The 22,131-nt window shown below is 47.5% G+C and overlaps 1 protein-coding gene across 5 annotated transcripts in view; it reads right to left on the minus strand.

Moving 5' to 3' along the window:
• The window catches only part of FN1 (fibronectin 1), a 71,341-nt gene extending 50,695 nt beyond the window's left edge, over positions 1-20,646 (minus strand). For 3 of the 5 annotated variants that reach the window (XM_089779833.1, XM_089779831.1, XM_089779830.1), the window contains exons 1-11: positions 20,333-20,645; positions 18,656-18,784; positions 16,705-16,842; positions 13,701-13,832; positions 13,245-13,382; positions 9,670-9,828; positions 7,269-7,460; positions 5,791-5,970; positions 4,061-4,237; positions 3,345-3,497; positions 1,098-1,226 (exon numbers count right to left, since the gene is read on the minus strand). In XM_089779833.1, coding sequence (XP_089635959.1) covers positions 1,098-1,226; positions 3,345-3,497; positions 4,061-4,237; positions 5,791-5,970; positions 7,269-7,460; positions 9,670-9,828; positions 13,245-13,382; positions 13,701-13,832; positions 16,705-16,842; positions 18,656-18,784; positions 20,333-20,477 — 1,672 coding nt within the window. In that variant the 5' untranslated portion in view covers positions 20,478-20,645. Of the gene's footprint in view, positions 1-1,097; positions 1,227-3,344; positions 3,498-4,060; positions 4,238-5,790; positions 5,971-7,268; positions 7,461-9,669; positions 9,829-13,244; positions 13,383-13,700; positions 13,833-16,704; positions 16,843-18,655; positions 18,785-20,332 lie in introns of all 5 variants that reach the window. The other 2 variants (XM_089779832.1, XM_075933958.2) reach the window with 2 other exon arrangements.
• Between the last annotated feature and the right edge of the window lie 1,485 nt (positions 20,647-22,131).

A 22,131-nucleotide genomic window follows, 5' to 3' on the forward strand; every position in this document is an offset into this window, starting at 1 on the left:
GAAGATGGATCGTTGCAGCTTTACTGTAAACAATGCCTTACTGATGGATTGAAATGAGAATTAACTGTATGCTCCCTTTGGAAGAACAGGACTTAGGTTTGGAAAAATCAATGACAAAATTCAACGGACAGCACCTTTAACTATATACTTTTAACTAATTTAAAAACAACATTGCTTTCCTTCTTTAAAAGGAGTAGTTTGCAAGAACTCTATTATCTGATCTCCCCTGGTAAATCTGGACAGAAATATAAATAAAGCAGAATTCAGCCACTCGAGCTTTCTGAAAAGTTGCCAAAGACAACATTTTAAAGGTCTCTTGGGGCTGGTAAGCGCAGATCAAACAACTAAGTCCTATCAGATCAGAGTTCATCTTTGGTCAGAAATGTAGAAATCTCTTTGTGCCAGCACTGAACTATGATGGTTTTAGCTCATCTCTGGAGTGCTATTAACACATGCACTCTGAGCATTGGCTTGCTCTTTTTGTTTGGCTGCCTCGTATAATAGGCAGCCAAATAAAATAAGTTTAGCCCATGGTAAGATAATATTTGCTGGTGGCGTCTTCCCTGCCATTCAGTTAGGAGACCAGAAGATTTCAGCCAAGAAGAAGAAAAAGAGCAATTTATAAGCGCGGGTTTAGCATTGCTGCTTGCTCCATACAGCTATGGATTGCATGAAGTCTGTCCTTGCTCAACACCTTCTTTGTCAGAATTCAATCCAATGGGGAGCTGGAAATGCTCAGTTTCACCCCCAAACATTGGCAGCTGCTGAATCTAGAGCAAGTGACAGGGTAGGGATATTCCCAGGAAGACGCATACGGAGTAAAATTGTCACTACCTATGGTCCCTGCAGAGGTGGTCAGCACCTCCCATGACAGGCCAGATAACCCAAGTTAGGTCAAATTCTGCTGAGCCTCTGTACTGTAAATCCAGAGCACTGCTCTGAAGTCAGTCACCCCGGTTTTGTACGAGCAAGAGTAGGAGTAGATTTTGTCCAAAGATCTGGCCCTAATTCATACATCTGCCCCATCACTGTTTTCCTTTGTATTGCACAGCTACACTCGGACCTTGGTGAAGGGGAGCAGCTGGGAATTAACCTACCGACAGGATCACATTTCCATCTCCCACGACCCTGGCCAAAGCAGGTACAGTTGAGCATGTGTCCTTCTTCATGACGCTTGTGGAATGTCTGGTTGACATCATAGGTGATGCCATCAACAATACACTGGTCTGAAAGAGAACAGAGTACTCACACTTAAAAAAAAGCAACAAAATACTTCTGCTCAGCAGAATCCCAAACAGTGGAGCGAGATGTATTGCCTTGAGGGGCTATAGAAACTAGTCAGGTATGAAAGAGGCAGCCCCTGGGGATCTGTCAAAGGTGTGAGATTAGCCCCTACAATTCCCTGTATTGACCAGTCAACAATGCATCAATGGGACTCTTTGGCCAGATCCATACTAGACCCGGAAAGTCAGCTGAAGGTACACAACTCCAGCTATGTAAATAACGTAGCTGGAGCCAATGTACCATAAACCGAGCTCAGCACCATCTTCACAGAGGGAGGCTGACAGAAGCAAACACTACCATCAGCTTCCCTTACTCCTCGTGACTGCGAGGCTTACTGGCACTGACAGGGGTGCCCTCAGCATTCGATTTAGTGGGTCTTAACTAGACTTGCTAAATCAAATGCCCGAAGAGCGATTTCTGGCATGGCAAGTAGAGACGGGGCCTTTGTGTGAGTAAGCACTACTTGCAGGATCAAGGCTTGTGGGATCCAGGGCAAAGTATTTAGCCTTATTCAAATGGGCTTGATTATGGCATGGCATGTTGATTACAGCATATGAAACAGCATCTCTAAGGACTTAAAAGAAAAAAAAGTCACTGAGTTTGCTTCTTAAGGTCTAACTTCTGATATTCTTACATGTACTGAGCACCCATTTCAGTGGAATTAAAATATTTAGCGTGAGTAAAGATATCACAGGGTGGCCCAAAATGTTCTTGGTTCTTTATTTTGCTGGGTAGCTTGACACTACTTTGTTGTAACCCCAAGAGAAGAACTGATGGATCATACATCCAACTTCTGACTAGTCTCCACTAATTCACTGCTGTGCGGGGTCACATCCCCCACTCGATTTAGAGCTATGGTAATTTATACCCTTTGGGGATTTGGCCCCAACCTTTCACCCTTCCAGCCATCTGGTCAATGAAAGCAAGTGTCAGAACACAAGCACTCCCGAAACCCCCGGAGAAGGGAGCTGCTTTGTGAAGCATGCAGCCTCTACCAATGTGGCTTGTTAATGGATAAGACATGGAGGCTGCCTCCAAAGACCTGCCTCCAATTCCGGGTCATTTCATCTGTGCTGCACCCTTCAGTAAGGGCTGGGGAGGTTTCCCAGACAGCTGCAGTCTAACAGCTCTGCAGAGAGAACCACACCCTTTAAAAAGGAAAACTTTCCCTGATGAGGCGACTTTGCTCTTTGCAGCAGATGTTGCTTTAAACGGTTTCCTCTCACTTGCTGCTTCCCCTTCCCCCCACCCCCCACCAGACCCATCCTTGGGAAATGCAGAGCGTTGGCCACAGAAGCCGAGTTAGAGCAGCAGATCCTTTAGCTGTGCACCTCTCGCCTTCCTGCCCAAGACGCATGGAAAACCTCAAAGCCCTTGAGAGCCTCTTTCCGTATAAACTATATCAAATTTCAGTCGTGGGGCAAGCATCCTTTCTTGGCTCTGACAGCACCCACTCGGCTTTTTCCAGACACAACGCCAGCACAGTAAGTAGCTTTCGGATGATCCAATGTCTACGCTCTCCTCTTTGAAGTCCTCTTTTTGGGTGCTGTCTAAGCACTTCCCCGCTGAAAAGAAACCTCAGTACTGCCCTGCCGACTTTTCATACTGATTAGCCTGCAAAGGGAATTCATCCCACACCGGGGAATTAAAAACCTCACTGCCGAACAGCAAAACAGGACAGCACGGCCCATTAACCTGGCCTTCCAGCTTCAGACTAGACTGGGGTTTTATCTGCACAGGAGAATCGTTCCAAATCAGCAATCAAAGTTGTGAAGGTGTTGACTTTTAAATGTCACCAAGGGAATGTGCACTGACCGAGCTAACCGAGGTTTACCTGGACTCCCTCTCATCCCCAGCAAGTGCTGGATTGGCACTATTCTTGAATGTAAACATCTAGATTTCTGAGCAAATATTCCTCCCTGTTCTCCACAAGCGAGACCTAAGGATGTAGAATTATTTCGGGGGCCTGCTTGGACACTCAGTGATGTCAGCGGAATGAATCCTTTGGTCTCCAATGAAGAATTGGACCATGGAGGCACCAAGGTCCTGAAGATACCTACCTCTGAGCTGGGAGTAGGCAATGCAGGTCCATTCGCCGCGGCCATTGCCGACACACGTGCATTTCATCATGTGGCCCATGTCGTGCTGCTTGTCCCAATGGTCTCCCACACGGTACATGACGCCTTCGTTGGTTGTGCAGATTTCCTCATGGGCTGTTTGAGGAGTGTGAGGGGTTTACTTAGCAACCGTTGCCATGAACACCAATAGTCAAATAATCCGCTTGGCACCTTCCCACTCTGCTATGGGTTCTATGGCCTAATGGGGGAGGTTATGGCCCTACTAGAGGTTCAAATCCCACTTTCACTGTGTGCTGATGTTCTCCAAATGCAAGGCCTCGACATTCGTTTACTCACTCCAGATTAGGTCTCTCTGCCTCCAAATCTGTTCGTCTCTAACGAGGCAAGCTGGGTGCGATGCCCTCGGCTTTGCTGCATGGGCAGTTATGGGTGGCTATGCAAATGGGCAGAGTAAAGTACTTTGATCCTACAAATAAAGTCACTACTCAAAAACCCCTTTAGAAGGCTGACAAGAACAGTGAATTGGCCAACAGCTACCTGGAAGCTACTAATGGCGGAAGGTTCACTGATGACGGGTGCAGCTCAGCAGACGCTGGAAGGAGGCGCTACATCTCAATTGCCGTTCGGCTGAGAACCACCGGTCTTGGACAGAGACCAGCCAGAGCTCTTCCCACCCAGCCCCGGCCCCCACAACTCACCAGCCATAGGGCAGAAGCCAAACTTCTGGTCAGCGTCATAGTTCTGGGTGGTGCCACACCACTTCATGTTGTCTCTCCGTCCCTCTGACGTGCAGTCGGTGTAGTTGCGATTGTTATACAGGAAGGGGAAGTGGCACAAGGCACCATTGGAGTTGCCACCCCGGGTCTGGACCAGAACTGCAAAAAGCCGGAGAAGTAAAGCAGAGGTGTATGGGAGCCGGCATTCTCCTTGAAAGAGCCGGGAGCTGTTGCAGAACACAGCAGGGACATGCCTGTCACATGTGCCCCTCAGAGTACCCTTAGCGCTTTTCTAAGGGAGACTAATTTCATCACGTACATAGAACGCCTGTGACAGGCTGGTCCCCACTCAAAGGAGCTGCCCGACCAGAAGGACTCTCCCATAACAGATGTGGACCTGCCCATGGAAATTGCTGAGGTGTAGAAAAAACCCTCATGGGCTCTGTGCACCAGGGAAGGCACTGGAATGGGAGCTCCTCCATGCCCACAGATCCTCCTGGTGGGGAGAATCAGACATCCTGATCCATCTGCTTCAGCATTTCTTTGCAGCAAAAGCACGGCCAGGAACAACCAGGAAAAGGGGCAGGGAGATGTCCCAGTGACTCAGCTATTCTCTCCGTTCTAGGACACCCGTACAACCCCACGGAATATACATGGGGCTGGATGGATTTTACTGAGAGTTGAACGTGCCCAGTGACTTTAAACAAACCCTCCGTCCTTTGGAAACCGTTACAGCTCAACAACGTACAACGAGCCAGGAAGCTTGAAGCCTTTGCTCACGGCCCCCTCTGTTGAGATGTCCGTGCCCCATAGTGGAGCAAAAAAGCGCCTCTTAGAAACCTATCACCGATGCCATCGAGAGCAGATGAATTCCACCCATCCTCTTCAAGTAGAATACATGGGACTTGATGGAAAGGGATTGAGATTTGCACTGGAAGGGACTAGAGGAACCCCATGCGAATGAAACGCTGCTCAAGGATGGATTTGAGTAGTATTTCACCACTTTACTAAATCTACCAATATGAGTAACTTCAGCTGCGCTCCACTTAGGCACTGATCCAGCAGAAATTCACCTGTCTGGCTGCTGTCTTATAGAAAGGCCATGGCCTTCCTGGGAGACGCTGCTAAAAGGACCTTTGCCCACATGTTGATGTAAAATACCCTTTCCCAGTGGCAGATTAGGGTTACTGCTACCTAAGGCAATCTGACAGGTGAGTCAGAACTGAAAGAGTGGCATCCGAGGATCAAAGTAAATCTCCTCCTCTCATGGCCTTATATGGACCAAGGCTCTTGTCCGATGGGTTGAAATTCAACCAGCCAAGAACAGTCTAACGTCCCTTGGATCAAAGGCTATACTCTGGCTAACAGCTCTGTTTGTAAGGTCAGGTAGGGAAAGCAACAACAGGAAACAGATGTTCTTAAAAAATGCTGATCTGGGCTCTTTTCTTGCAGCGTTGTATGGGAGAGACCCTCTCTAGCTAGCTAAAGAAAACCGTCCGAAGGGCAAAAGGAGGGTTCTTGTGAATATGAAGGTTCTTGTGAATCTTCTCTGCATCCTACAAACATTAAACTCACAACTCTGGGATGTGGCGGTAGTGCCCATGACATGCCAATGTAGACCGGCTAAGGATCCGGCCTATAGATGTATATTCACTCTCTCCAGAGACTGGACATTCCACCTGTTTTTCCAACATTTCCCCAGAGGTGCTTACCATTCTGTTCCGTGCAAAAGGAGTATTTGTTGTCCTGTTCGAAGTTGGAGGTTGTGCTGCACCACAAGTGTCCGTCTGAGCGCCCTTCGGTAGTACACGAATAGAAGGTCCTCCCTCCATAGGTGAACGGCAGAACACATGGTTCCCCATTGGAATTGCCCCCATAGGTTTGGGTCACCGCTTTAAAACAAGCGAAGCACAACACGACGTTACGACTTGGAGTCCTCACTCCAGTTTTGTCACTAGCTTCCCTGGGCCAAATTCTCAGCCAACGTAAACAGCACCAACTTCAGTTATCCCAGGCCAATTTATACTAGCCAAGGATCTAGCCTAACAATATTGCCATTCAATCTCTATCCTCCTCCAAAACACTATGGCTGCCACTTTGTTTGAATAAAGTTACTAATTCTGTTTCCCATGGCTTCATTCTCTGAACATATGGAACTCAACGGGAGCTACTTCTGTCCTTTAGATCGAGGCCCCAAATAAGACCAGGAAGAAATGTTGACTGTTTCCTTCTCCAATCTGTTCCTCTTCCCGCATACTCTATAAGAAGGGAATTCTGAACTTTTCCCCCCAAGATCCTAATTTCTAGTGAGTGACAAAAATCCCCCAAAGGGTTTCCTCTCTCCTCAGGGTAGGTTGGGGTCATCATGAATGCACTTTGTAAGTGTCGGCCTAGAAGAGTATGTCTTCATGTCTACAGAAACTAGGATTCACAACAAGTGAAAACAGCTGAATTCTCACAGGGTCTGTCTACACTACATGGAAGATCTATGCTAACGCAGTCGATCTTCTAGGGTTTGAATGAACCAATCTAGTGAACATCCGCAAATTCGGACTGAGAGGGCGCCTCCGTCAGCACCGGTAGTCCTGCTCCTCCAGAGGAGGAAGGGAAGTTGACGGGAGCATGTGCTCCCCTCAACCTCCTGCTGTGGGGACAACATGAAAAATGATTTAAGAAAACTCGACTCCCACTATGTAATTAACATAGCTGGATCTATGTATCTTATGTCGACTTTCCCTTTTAGTGTAGGCCAGGCCTTAGTGCCGGATTTGGTGAAGTCCATGGGACTCTTTGCACGGGCTTCAATCAGCTTTGTATTGAGACCAGAGTGCAAAGGCTGCACTAACGCTCATTCTCTTACACGTTGGGCACAATCCAACAAAGCATTTAAGCATGGGCTTCCATAGTTAACTACTGGAACAAGCTGCCTAGGGAGGTTGTGGAATCTCCATCACTGGAGATATTTAAGAGCAGGTTAGACAGACATCTACCAGGGATGCTCTAGATGGTACTGGGTCCTGCCGTGAGGGCAGGGGACTGGACTTGATGACCTCATGAGGTCCCTTCCAGTTCTAGTGTTCTAGGATTCCATGGGACGACTCCCACAAAGCCCCACGCTTGCACACTGGGGCTTTGCAGCCCTGGGGTTTTGCTTTGTCTAGGGGGTGAACATCCAACAAAACACTCCTACCTGTCTCCTGGCAACTGACTCCATTGCCCAGGCAAGTGCAAAGCATTTGCTGGCTGCCCTGCGTCTTCAGCCACTTCATGCCAATGGAGTACACCACCCCGCTGTCGGTGACACAGTGGCCGTAGGGCGGGGGCTGAGGCTGGGGCTGGTAAAGTGCTGTTCGTACATCTGTGAAGGTCGGGGATCCGGATCCTGCGGCAGAAATAAGGGGAAAAAGAAAATCTAGGTCAAATGCTGGGATGTGGCCGTACTAAGCCCTTTTCAGTGGGAAAGTCAGTGAAAAGTTGTAACCCAGTTAACTTTTAGACATCGTCGTCTTAAGATATTGAATCACTTTCCATTTTCGCAACATTTGCGTGCTCTTCAATTAGTAAATTTCAACATTAAAAACCCCTCTGTCCGTGCGAATAATCCTCCCGCAACAGCGATGGCACCACCAAGAACGGTGAATAGAGCCGGTCAAAAATGCCCGTCTCCCCCGCCCCACAGGAAAACATTTCAAAAAAGGGAGGACACAAAAATTTTAAGGTGTTTTTTTTAAGTTTCCTATGAACAGGTTTTGCTTTTTTGAATGAAAACCAAACACTGAAAATGGGAAAGGCGAAGGAAAGAGTCCCAAACTGGAAAATGAGATTTGGGAATGTTTCCTCCCTGGTTTATCAAAAAAACCCTGGAACATATTGAAAGAAACAGGATTTTTCACTAAAAGTATTTTGGGAGACAAAAATGTTCCAGCAAAAAAACACTCAAGGGACATTTTTCAACCAGCTCCAGTTAAAAGTAATATGCAACGAGACACACAAGCCCCTGGTTCAGAAGGAAATGTTACACTTTCCACTTTTCCTACCACCCTGTTTAGCTTCACTGGCAACAGCCATTTGGGAGCAAAAGTACTGGCAAGGTATTGAAACCACTGGAGTTTTAAGCATTGAGTGGCTTAGGCCAGGCTGAGAGCTCTGCTTTTGAAGTACTTGAAGTTTCCAGGAGCTCTGTCTCTATTAGCATTCTCATCCTGGAGCTGAATTGGTGATGGCAAGAGTAGCAATTAGTAACAAAAACCTAGTGTGCCCACCCCCGGGAAAAGGTTAATTTACACAGTAAAGGAAGAAATAGATCCTTAAAGTGACCAGAAAACCCTACCTATATTAAGACAGACAGTAGAAGCAGAATATTTTATTATACATTTAGGACAGAGGACACGAAATAAGTCCCATACCAAAAATCACAAAGGATCCGATACATAAATGCAATTCACTTAATATGCAAGAGCATTATTGACATTTCTACATATTCAAGCTTGAAGAACAGTTAGCTTCTGACATCCATGAGTGCTTCAAGTTTAAACGTAAAACATTTAAAGTCAGTCATCCGGTAGAAAGCCTATTGATTTCAAAACTATCGGCCTGAAGTACCACGTTTTTAAAATATAGCCTCTATTTATGGGTCCATACATCAGCACATAGAATCATAGAACCATAGAGCTGGAAGAGACCTCAGAAGGTCATCAAGTCCAGCCCCCTGCTCTAGGCAGGACCAATCCCAACTAAATCAACCCAGCCAGGGCTTTGTCAAGCCGAGACTTAAACACCTCTCCATCCCTAGGGAACCCATTCCAGTGCTTCACCACTCTCCTAGTGAAATAGTTTTCCTAATATCCAACCTGGACCTCTCCCACCGCAACTTGAGCCCATTGCTTCTTGTTCTGCCATCTGTCACTACTGAGAACAGCCTCTCTCCATCCTCTTTGGAACCTCCTTTCAGGAAGTTGAAGGCTGCTATCAAATCCCCCCTCACTCTTCTCTTCTGCAGACTAAACAGACCCAAGTCCCTCAGCCTCTCCTCATAAGTCATATGCTCCAGCCCCCTAATCATTTGGTTGCCCGCCGCTGGACTCTCTCCAATGTGGCCACATCCTTTTTGTAGTGGGGGGTCCAGAACTGGACACAATACTCCAGATGTGGCCTCACCAGAGCCGAATAAAGGGGAATGATGAAATCTCTGGATCTGCTGGCAATGCTCCTCCTAATGCAACCTAATATGCCATTAGCCTTCCTGGCTACAAGGGCGCCCTGTTGACTCATATCCAGTTTCTCATCCACAGTAACCCCCAGGTCCTTTTCTGCAGAACTACTACTTAGCTGGTCGGTCCCTAGTCTGTAACAGTGCTTCTGTCCCAAGTGCAGGACTCTGCACTTGTCCTTGTTGAACATCATCAGATTTGTGGCCACATGCACATTCAAACATGCCACAAAAATGCAAAGTTGTCTACGCTGCATGTGCAGGCCCCTTTTGGGCATGCGAACTCGGCATCCATGAATTCTGTCATTTGTTCAGGCCCAAGAGATGACCACGGGTGTCCTGTGCTACTTAAGGCTCCGTGGCACGGAGATTTACCACTTACCAATGCCAGTGGTTTGCACAGCTGAGTGCCTCTCACATTTCCACTCGCCTCTGCCGTTGCCGGTGCAGATGCACTGAAGCAGGTTTCCTCGGTTATCCTTCTTGCTCCAGGTATCTCCAATTCTGTACGAAGTCGTGGTGTCCTGATCATTGCACCGATCTGCAGAAGAAAAGAAAGAGTTATAACAAAGGGAGCAAGGCTTAGCTTTCCACGTATTTAGCAGCATGCCAATCACAAAAGCTCAGACGGTCCTTCGCTGATCTTTCGCCACTAATGTTTCACCGAGCGGTTCGTTTCCCACCAAGTTCCATCGCCCCTCCACAGGCAGCCATATGCTTTAAGCCGATTGTATTACAGAAAGGCACGACATTCTAAAATAGTGGCCAAACTTCCATTGATTTCAATAGGAAAAGATTTCACCGATGGATTTTAACCATGGCTTCAGCTACCACCATTTTGCTCCCAATGGAGGCAAGGCAGAGTAGGATATCCACTCAGGAGTCACTGCCTATTCTTGCTAATAGTTTTCACAACCATTTTAAGCACCTTGTGCCTTGTCCACATTGTGGGGAAAACCCGCTAAGTTGAAACCAGTTTTAATGTTGTTTCATTCTAAATGGTTTCTTAGCGTGGCCACTGCATGCTAGAGGCAGAGCCCGGTTGAATCTCATGAGCCTATTTCACATGGAAGCAACTAAATCCTCTTTGATGGACGATGCCTGTGGGTCAAATTCTTCATCAGAAAGATGCAAGCAACTGCTATTACAATTAATGGAAGTTGCATGTGTGTGTCTGGGAATCTTGTCTTTGATGAATTGAGGAAATAGGCTCAAACGATATCTTAATAAACTACTTCTAGCTGCATGCAGAGCCACATGGATTAATTCATTCTTCTTCCATGACATTTTACCCGCACACGCAACTCAGTACAATGACTCACATTTAATCATGGGTCAAAAACGCTCCCCTATACAAGATGAGCAACTGGGAAATGAGGTACACATTACTTCCAATTGTTATTAAGTTAGAGTACATTGGGTCAAACACCAACATGTGGAAAACACATTAACAAATCACAGTGGATAAGAAACACAGCGCTGTGTATTTGTCAAGAAAAAGGTAAGTTGCTAAAGGGCTGATAATGTATTTATATGGATATGAATAGATGGAGACTTATTCTCTGAAGACCGGGTTTTTCAGAATGGGCACCCAAGAATTTAGGTACTCCAAATCATCAGTTACTTTGGAAAATCTTGGCCATAATACTTCTGTTTTACCCACACATCAGTACTCCTACTATGTGGGCCATAACGATCATTGTATATGTAGGTAATATATGTATATACGGGATTGTATTTTGGAAACAAAATCCACTATCGGAAAAAAAAATGAATGTTGCCTTTTCCTATAACAGGGCTACTCAACATGTGGCCAGTGGGCTGCATGTGGTCCACGGCCCGTTTGTTCGCAGTGCAGTTTGAGTTTACGCAGGGCTCAACATGCAGCCTGCGGGTGGAAGCCAAAACAAGAGTAGTCAATATAACGGTCTTCTCTTGATACACGTTTTAATAGTTAAATTCCTGGACTGTCATTGCTCATTAAAAGTGCTGTCATATGGGTGGAAATTGGGTAAATATTGCATTTTATTAATATCAGCAGAACTGACTTAAATGGGGTCTGTGTGTCTTGCCTTAATCTTTGTATTCATGCCTGTCAGTGTGAAAGGAGCTATTTGCATATATAAGCAGCCACCCTTAAGTTGCAGCCCTCGTCACGTGCTGTATCGTTGTGGCCCCCAGGGCTTCCAAAGTTGAGTAGCCCTGACCTATAAGGTCCTCCAGTAGACTGTGGAACGAAGACACTGCCAAATTGTTTTGAAAGCAAGTAGGGGGAAAATAATTAAGTGTCAAATGGGAAAGGATAAAGAGAGAACATGTTTTGTGCAAGCTTCAATGTTATAAATCAATAAAAATAGAGCTGAAATTGTCAAGACTGGTTTTGTTTTATAGCTTATTACTTGACTACTGCTCTCCAGCACTTCAACTTTAATCCCAAACCTCTGTGGATTTTAGTTCTTTGCGGTTCTATTGTTTATATTAGTGAAAAGATATTAGCTTTTGTCCAAGGCAACTGGGCAAGAGGCCATTAAAGACTACAGAGGAAGATCTCAAAACCCACATGACAAAGGTATAAGAGACTCGGTCAAATTACTTTGGAGCAGATGTACAAACCATTGTAGCTGCACAAAGTAGTTCATCTTATAGTACATAGAAGAGAAGGCAAGAAGCAGAAGTCATTTATAAAGGCTCTATCTACATTTTACAGGCCTATGTATTGGGGTATTTTGTAACAATGCAGTTGCACGGGTACAAAACGAGTATAAAAAGGGATGCGCTTGTGTGACGAGAACTTTGCACAGCTGCAAAGTATTTACACTTAAGGTTCACACCATTGCCTAAAGCCTCAGTGTGGCTAAGGAATTAGACTAAATAATCATTGTTTTGCCTTACAGATGTACTAGATTATGTTAAACTGAACAGACAAACCCTGCATTTTTAGAGCTCTACTGGAATTTTTGGATTAGTTAGTAATGCCAGAATGTCGAGAAAGATCAACCAAATGACACTTTCCTTTTAAAAGCATCTTCTCTCCCCCTGAGGAGTGGAGGGGCAAGGCAATTCTAAGCCAAACTTGGCTGGAGCATATATAGAGAGTGTAAATAAGTGTTTAGTTTAGTCCGTTAGATCACCCTTTAGCTCATATCTATATTTCCCAAAAGCACAACATGGACTTGCACAGAGAAAACTCCATAGTGTACCCACAAAGGGCGTGGAATTCCAGAACAGGAGATGGCAAAAGCCATTTGCAAATTTTTGCTTGTGACCTATTCCTGTGTTAGTGTTTGACCCATACAATTGGTTTTGGTGCAGTCCAGTGTTACACCCACTTCCCTCTGCAAGATCAAGCACACCACACCCTTGAAGGGTGTCTTCCTTTTCCTTTGTCTTAGGGTATGTCTAGACTACATCCCTCTGTCGCCAGAGGGATGTAAATTAGACATACCGACATTGCTGACTTGGCAAAACACGGCGGCCATTTTTATGCAACGGAAGCGTGGGAGATTTAAGTCCCCGCTTCATTTGCAATGTCGGTATGTCTAATTTACATCCTTCTGGCGACAGAGGGATGTAGTCTAGACATACACTTAGTGTCTTAGCTCATTAAAAAGTCTGAGGTGGTTGCCGTGTTAGTCTAACTTTAAAAACAAAACAAGTAGTCCTGTGGCACCTTAAAGACTAACAAATATATATATATTATCCTGAACTTTTGTGGGTATAACCCACTTCATCAGATGTGTTCCAAGTTAGACAATACACATCTGATGAAGTGGGGTAGACCCACGAAACCTGGTGATAATATATATCTGTTAGTCTGCAAGGTACCACAGGACTGCTCTTTTTTTGTCTTAGCTTGTGCATTCTGGGCCCCGAAGGAGGGATAAGAAAAGCCAGCATTTTAGAGCCCCAGATGAATGGAGTTCACCCGCCATTCTGCATAGCGTTACTGATACCTACTGCGAGAGGTACAGGTGATTCGCCCGCTGCCTTCGCCTAAGCAAGTGCAATCCACCATCATCCACCCTTGGTAGGGCTTCTCCCAGGTCTCTCCGACAACATAGGATGTGCCAGCCGTGTTGTCATAGCACCTCTCAGCTGCAGGGAGGAAGAAAAGATGAGTTCTCGCAAAGTATTTCCAAAAAAAAAAAAAAACCCAGCCCCTCGTTCTGGGGATGACAATGCCCCAAGCCGACGTCGGGGGTCATAACCTCCCAAGCCTCGCCATATTGATAGATGGGAGGAGGCTGCCGGGACAGTAAAAGGTTGTAGACACTGCCAATGCCCCAGGCTCAATTAGAGCAGGATAAAGCCGTGAATATGTTCCAATTAGAATCCCTTGTTTTAATATCGGGTTCTAGAACAAGCTTGGTGAAGCCTGGCCTCTCGAAGAACCGTGTCAACACCTTTACATACCTACAGGCTTGCAGGTCCACTCCCCTTTTCCGTTGCCCAGACACACGCATTCGAGCATGTAACCCCCTGTCTCGTGAGGTCTGCGCCAGGTGTCGCCAATCTTGTAGGACTGGCCGCCCTCGTGGCACCGGTCTGTGGCAAACAGAACATGTCAGTCAACATTCGGCTGAGAACTAGGTCTGTAGATAATCACTGCAGAATGGCAAAAGAGTCCAATCCCCTGCTACTTAAGCATCCTCTGCAGGCAATGGGAGATGAGCTTTTAGCGACGATAAATCCCAGGAGGGAATGAATCAGTGTCAGGAAATCAGAGCCTGCAGCAAAGATTATCTCCAGGCAGCCTCATCAGTACAGGTGTCCTGCTTTGGGCCACCCGATTGGCTGCAGACGCCAGTGGGTTCTTCAACCAGCAGCAGTAGCTTACTGCTTGCTTGATGCTCATGCCCACCCGTTGCTACTCATGCCTCATCCTGGACCTCTGACTTGAACCCCTCCTTGCCGCCTACCCTGCTTGCTCAAATTCCTGACAACTGGTTTGACCAGGCCTTTGGTTCCTGACTATTGACCCTCGCTGACCCCCAGCTGTGGGATCAGTTCCTGCCCCCCAGTTTGACACTCGGCTTTGGCTGCTGACTTCAGCTCGGCTCCTACTCCTTTGGGGCTGATGACTGCTGTGACCTCTTGTCCTGACACCCTTTCTAACCACTAGGCTAGACCACCCTCGTTCCAATTGGCTGACAGGCAGGCACTTTCTGGAACATCAAGAATGAGTTCCAAATAAAAGAGAGTTATGGACACTTTTTAGAGTTTCTGTCAGTCACCAACAGAACTCAGGTGAGACTTGGTTTCATCCAAAACACTTTGTTTTTCCAGAAAACATATTTTATAGATTTTTATGGGACATTTCTAAAGTAAAAAAAATTCAATTTTTTCAATTTCATTTTGGCTCAATTATTTTTTATTTTCAGTTAAAAAAAAAAATCACACCAAAAAAACTTCTCACGTTGAACTGAAATGAAAACTTTGGGGTCAGATCAAAACAAAACTTTCATTAGACACTCCCACAAAAGTTTTAAAATGCAAATAAATGATTGTTCACAACTTAAAAAACTAAAATGTTTGACTAGTTCAGCTTAAGCCTGTTGAATTGCCTCCAACCAGGAGACCCAAAAGCAGCAGCCAGATTTTCCAGATCAAGATCTGATGGGTCAGGACCTTATGGACGATATTAAGATATTCAACCACCTTACTTTTAAAACTCAAAGTACTGTCAAAGTGTGGGCCAACTCAAAGACCTGCATGAGAGCATAATGACCAGGTGGATTTGTAATAAATACATTCATATCCCACTAGCAAGCACAGATCCATTTGCTGAAAGAACAGCAAATGCGAGAAGTGCAAGAGCTGAGTCTGAACGGAGAAGAATAGAGCTCTGATTGAGATTCAGAGGCACCTGACCTAGGTCTAATTCCTAAACTGAGCAAACAATTTGAGCGGCAGCAGTGACATGCAGCAGGAGTCAGAGTGAAGCGTGGCCAGAGGAGCCTTCCTACTGACTTGCGTTGGCTTTGGATCGACTCTGATGAGAAGAGTCATTTCACATTTTGAACTGTAAAATTACAGATTCTGACCCTGCCCTGTGTGGCTACATGGAATTCACGGCAGAGCTATTTCCTTCCCTTGGATACAGAGGGTCCATGTCCGACATCGTATGGGAAGTACGCAGCACTGCGTACCGCAAACAAACTGCAAACCAAACCCAGCCCGCTACGGTATCAAAGATGCAATACACTAATTCTCAAAGACTGCGTAGTGACTGGGCTAGCTAAGCCCAAATGTACCAACAAAGTCCTCTTCATCTACGGCCACAGGCTGTCTGCAGGCTGCGAGTCTATCCCGGAGCTAAAGAGAAGTGGCTGAGGGGACACAAAGCACCCAGCCACTCCAAGGAAAGGCATTCCAGATAGGGAGGCAACAAAGTGGAAGACAGAGCAGAACGGAGGGGGATTCAGGATGGGCAACCGTGGCTAGTGAGTGGGTCACCCTGCATGGCCCTCCGCCTCCGCGGGCTGCAAGATTGTTGGAACCACGCTGGTCTGCTAGGATAGGGGAGTTTTGCCAATTGTACTTGCATCTCTACAGTTTGTGGGCGGTGCCAATTGACTCGGAGCAGCACGTTGATTAGCTGCAGAGGGAGCACCTGGCTCTCAGTCCGTGCTGTGTGCCAGCCACACCCACCTCCCTTCACGTGCCCTGGCTTTACATGTGTGTCACTATTAGCACTGGGAGGAAAAACCTCCGCAGGCAGAAACCCGCAGAATCTAAACCCGAGTGTGGGCAACGGCAAGCAACGTCTCGCGTTCCACATCTAGAACCTCGATGAGCCGCATGCAGCCCTCTGGCCGCAGACTGCCCACCAATGATCCGAGAGATCACAGCGGGGCCCCCGAATCGCCAGCACAGACCCACAGAGTGGATCACTAAGGAGGTCACACTACGGGGCAAATCGCAGGTGTAAATCAGCACCGATCTATTGAACTCCTTGAAGCAATGCCAACTGTCACCAGCTGAGAAGCTGACCTTTGCAGCTTTAGGGTTGCCATCCAGATCTAATGCACCTCCGTAAGACGCACACAGCTGCTGACGTACTAAGTCCGATAAGCAGGGCACGACCATGCTTAAAGCCCTGCCTTTAACCCAGCATCCACTGGAATATTTGCATTGAGATTACAGGCCTAACCCGGCTCGTGTGAACCAGTCTAACAATTCCACTGACTCCTCTGGGGCTGCTCATGTGAAGAGAATGAGCTTTTCAATGGAAAGACTCCGATTGACTTCACCGGGCTTAGCACCAGTCCCCATGCTCCTAAGGAATAAGCCGATCAGCATTGCATTTGGGGCTGTCAATTGCTCTGGAAAACATGCCCGCCTCCTGCCAACCCCCCCCCCCCACCCACACACCCCAAAAAGCAGTGGCTTCGGCCACGCAACCGTGGCTACCTACTTGCAATGGTGCAGCTGATCCTCCCCCGGCCAGCCCCGATGCAGGTACAATCCCAGATCATGGAGTCCTTGGGGCGCTCATAAGTCTCCCCAACCCGATGGGTAGATCCAGTGTATTTGTCGAAACACGTTTCTTCAACTGCGGGAGGGGAAAAAAGTCCACGTGACCACAAATGTACGCACAGGTGGTCACGTTCCACGTGCAAGAATACAAACCACGTAGACCCTTATTCCGGCCTTTCCCCTGCAGCTGTTTTTTCTCGTCCAGGAAAATTCAGACAGGATCTAGTGTTCCCTGAAGAGCAACAGCCACCCAGCAGGAATTCATCCGAGCATGAGGGCTCGCACAAGGGCCTCTCCACCGGGGCTGCTCAATCTTTTCCCTCCCCACCAACACGCTATATAACTCCCTGGGCCGCACTCACTGGATTTCTGCAGAGAAAAGCCAGGGCTGGCATTTGAGCTAGCAAGCAGGGCAATTAGCTTTGGCCCCACAAAGCGACATTGCTCAGCTGTTGGCTTCAGCCCTAGGAAGAGCCCTGGGCTTCAGCTCCATGCACTGGGGCGTCGACTTTCTACCCTGGCCCCCAGCAAGTCCAGTGCTGGCCTGGCTTGGCAGTCCCTCGGAAATCTGCTCTCAGCCCCCCCTCCACCAGGAGGCCCCAGACGCCTTGTCGAGAGCCGCTGCTCGGCACAACAGCGAGCTAGCTGCTTTGTGCTGCGCCAGCAACAAAAGACAACCCTAAGCCATCCCATCAGTTAAGAGAGTTTATGGCTCCTTTGCAGCCCCAGAGCAGAACTGGCAAGAGCCAGAGCCAGCCAGTGAAAACAGCCCAATAAATACAGTTCAGGCTGATTAGCCAAACGTCCCTGTTATTTCAAACAGGGTCGCCCCCTCCACCCGCCAACTGTCTGTTACATTTAAAAATCCCTCTGTTATCTGAAACCTCAAGTATCCACATGTATTCCATGTCCCCTTAGGACACTTAGGGCATGTCTACACTAGGAAATTATTTAATAATCTGAAATAACTACTAGAAAAAACACCAAAAATCGAACTAGCATGTCCCTATTACGGGGGAGCCTCAAAATTAGTCCAAGGCAGGTTCTGTTATTATGGACACGCTACCTCGACTTAGAGCCCCAGGAAGTACTGGAGAGTAATTACTTCCAATGACTCTGAGGAGCGGTTATTTCGAAATAGCAACAGCAGCGCTATTGCTAAATAACGGTTTTGAAATAAGCGTTATTCCCTGAGGGAAGCAGGAGTGCCGATTTCAAAATAACGAGCCCCGTTATTTCGAAATAACGGGCTTGGTAGTGTGGACACGCCACCTATTATTTCAAAGTAAGGGGAGTTATTTCCAAAGAACTCCCTAGTGTAGACCAGGGCTTAGATAGCTGGTGATGCAATGTAGGATCAGAAAAATCAGAAATAGGTATAAGAACTTTACTACCAACTTTATACCCAACTATGGGGCGCACATATGCAAGTTAGAACCGTGACACAAGTTGCAAATAAAAGTCAACATTAAGAATGTCTTTTAAAGCCTTGTTACTACATGAGGCTCTGAAATGCATGTTAAAAGCTATATTGATAATGGAACCAGATAAAAAAGTTGAGAGAAGTCAGAGCTGGAAAGTTTGGTTCCAGATCAACTCTGCATTTGTTCGGGATTTCAAACCGAGGGTCAGGTCAGATCACAGTAGAGATGAGACTGGCTGCAAAGTTCAGTCCGATCCAGACTCGAGGTGGAGTTGTGTTTGGACTCAAGGTTCTGACCCATTGCTCTTAAAAACTGCATGTCAGATCCTCAGTGTAAATCAACATCAATTCATTATTGGCTCTCCTGCCAATTATCAGCTGAGATGCTATAGGTTTTTTTAATGCATATTTTAATTGGCCACACAACCCATTCTGCGTTCAAAGATAACGCGTCCCACCAACTTACGTTCGGGCTTGCTTTCGCAGTTAAAGCCTCTGCTCCCCCCATAGCAGGTACAGACAAGCATTCTCCCCAGGTAAGTGCGTTCCCATTGTTGGTTTATCTGATAATGTCTCCCATTGTCATAACAGCCCTCTGAAAAAGAAACAGAAGTCATGGGTTACTTTAGCCGCCTTCCACCACAGAGTTCCAAACACAAGACCAAAGGGGAGTTGAACCATTGTTTTCTTCTCTCTTAGGTTCTGGTCCTGCCTTCTCTGCACACACAAAACTCGCGCTGAGACCATGGCAGTTTGGGATACGCAGAGAAAGCAAGATCAAGCATTAGATTCTGCAGCAACTGCCAGGGAGTTCAGAAACACTTTGAAACAAGCGTTTTAGAATCCCAGCTAGGGCCCGAGCCAAAGCTCCAGTCAACTCAACGGAAAGGCAGCCACTGGCGTGAGTGGACTTTGGCCAGGTTCCTGCCTTTGCAGGAATGCTTCCCAGGTTGACGTTTACAAGCGAGTGGTCCGCTCCAGTTATAAATGTGCCAAGTGGCCAGACTTCCACTGCTTCCCTTGAGAGATCGTTTCACAGCCCGATAGATCGCAGGGCCAGGAAGTTTTTCCCCTGATACAGCCTCACAGTCCCCAGCAAACCGCTCCCGATTTGTTTGCAGAAAGAAAGGTTTTGGGGGTTTGCTGCAAGGTTGTTTGTCCAATGCACAGAACAATACAACTATTGTGCATGTGTGTGGGGGTTTCTTTTAAACGACAGGTTCTAATGGAAACCATACACACAGAACTGCCACATGAACATTGGCAGCTGGGTGGTTCAAATGTACATTTCATCATCACTTGCTGCAATGAAAACAGATCCCCTGACACCATCCTTCTGCCTGGTGACCAAAAAAAGGACAAAACACACCACAGGGGCAGCTTGTGCTAGTCTGACTTGTATCCCACAAAAAACAGGACTGTGTAGCACTTTAAAGACTAACAAGATGGTTTATTAGGTGATTAGCTTTCGTGGGCCAGACCCACATCCTCAGATCAAATAGTGCAAGAAATTAGTCACAACTATATCTACCAAAGGATACAATTAAAAAAAATGACCATTGGTACTACTCAGAACCACTGCTTACGCTGCCTGGCGAAGGGGGTGGCCGAATCTGCCCCTTCGGGCTGGAACCGTGGGGCATCAGAGAGTAAACCAATGCCAACAAATGCCAAGAGAAAACTCGCCCCAAGTTCACTAGTGTCTTGCCCACAAATCCCTGGCTCTCTGGGCAGCTGTGTGTGACAGAGGTTGCCTTGCAAGTGCTAAAATGACCAGAGGAGCTAAAATCACTGTCATCCCTCTGGCTCTCCGGTGGCACCTTAGAGGCTCACCAAAACAGCTAGCTAGACTCATGAGCTTCCAGGGGCACAAGCCTCAGGTGGGAAGGAGGCGCTGGACTCCGGGTTGTTTTGAAAATCACCAGCAGAGAGTTTGAGCCAAGGGGAAAGGGCACTTCAGCAGGTTTGCAGCGTTTAGACGGGACTGAGAAGCAGAATTCACTGGTCACCAGGAACACCCCCCCCCCCTCCCTCCCTCCTCCTCCTCCTCCTCCTCCTCCTGCCAGGGCTGTTGCAGGAGATTTTGGCCGGGGGGGTTTCTACAGTCCTACCCGTGGACCCCCCGACATCTGGGGACACTCACGTTTATTCTGGCTGCTTGGCACGGGCGGCTGGGCGATCTGCTGCGCTTGCCGCCTGGCTTTGGTCGTCCTGGGCTGCTCGCCGTGCGCCCCGGCCCCCACGACCAGGGCGAGGAGCAGCAGCGGCCAGCCCGGGCTGCTGTGCATCTTGCAAGGCGGGCGCGGAGAAGGGGCGCCGGGGAGGGACACTGAGGGCGGCTCTTCACGCTGCAAGCCCCGGGCAGGCCACTCGCATCGGGCTTTGCAGGGGGGCTGGTCCCTTGGCACGGCCGCTGCGGCTCGTTCTCCTCCTGCAGCCAGCGAGGGAGCAGCCGCTGCCTGCCTACGGGGGGTTTATATAGGGCCCGGCGCCGGGAGCCCCCTGCAGGGCGAACCCCGGGACACCCCCGGGCCGCGCTGATTGGCCCAGGCTCCTTGGTGACGTCATGGGGGCGTGGCTCCAGCCTCGAACAAAAGATGCGGCCCGGGGACGAGCGAGCGTCGCTCTAACTTCTCCTGGAAACTTTGCAAAGTTTGGGGCGGCGGCTCCAGGGCGCATCCCTTCCCCCGCGGCCGCTTGGCAACGCGGAGGGGGCTGAGAAAGGAGAGGGGAACCTGGCAGGAAAGTTAAATTCCCCCCCCCCCCTCAATTCCTCCAAGGGGCCAGGGTATGGCTGTGTATCCAGGCTGGGAGGTACAGTGAGAATCAGCCCAAAGGACAAATTAAAAAACGAGCCTTAAAAAAAAAAAAAAAAAAGCTTGGAAGCGCTCGCAGCCTTGAAACTTCTTCACAAAAGGAATTAGAAACACACACACAAAACAGCCTCCCACACTCCTGGCAAGGGAGTTCCTTACCCAGGGGGTGGAACTCAGAGATTAAACATTTAGTACAAGGGAAATACTGCTTGGAGCATCCTTACACACTAGCCCCCATTTACCTAAATATCGATACCAAAAATCGGGGGAGCGGGACAATTAGAAACCCTCGGTATATTTCTTGCTTCCTTATCTACTCTGATATTAATGACTCAAGACAAAAGTCTTTCCCCACTTCCCTTGGAAACTGTGGTGGAATTTTAAACTCTTTGTACATAAACAAATCTCACAGTCCATATTTGGGAGGGACGACTTTTGGGAAGAGCTAGGAGTTCTAAAATCCTGCCCATTTTTTTTACCCCATCTTGACTTCTCTCACCCAATGGTTGAGATTCATGTTTCACTACCCAACAAGTGTTCTTTTTATATGGTTTTCTAACATCCAAACTGCAAACCTGGCAATGTTTGCCTGGAGTAATACATATTTTGCTCACCAAAGACAGAATCTCTTCAGATAGAAGAGCTTGTGAATCTTAATTTCCCAAACGTGTTGTCTCGTTATAATTATTTTCAGTTCCCCTGACTCAAGTCTTCAATATCTTCATAAGGTCCTTCCTCCTCTGGCTTCAGAGCCATCCTCCAACCTAGAGATCTTGGTCTGTGGCCATGATCCTTCACCCATAGGAGCTTGTGCCACTCCCCAGATTGCTAGAGATTAAGTCACCCCTTCATTTTTCCCCAGGGTGCTTCTTCACAGCCCCTGTTGAGCAACATTCAAAACCCAGCAATCACGCTTGGACCTCCTGCATGGCCGTGGGCACGCCACAAAACCATCATTGTAACCGTACTTAGCAACAATCCTTCCGCTCATCCATTGATAAGGCTGAAAACTTTTGCGAGCTGGGTGGAGAGCGAGCGGTGTAATTTTGTTCTTACACCCACCTCATCTGCTGGAAGCCTGGGGTTTGCGTAGGAAAACTGGAGCTGTTTGGGGAGCTGGAAAATC

The sequence above is a fragment of the Pelodiscus sinensis genome, chromosome 7 (assembly GCF_052426305.1).
Source record: "Pelodiscus sinensis isolate ZL-2025 chromosome 7, ASM5242630v1, whole genome shotgun sequence".
Taxonomy (NCBI): Eukaryota; Metazoa; Chordata; order Testudines; family Trionychidae; genus Pelodiscus; species Pelodiscus sinensis.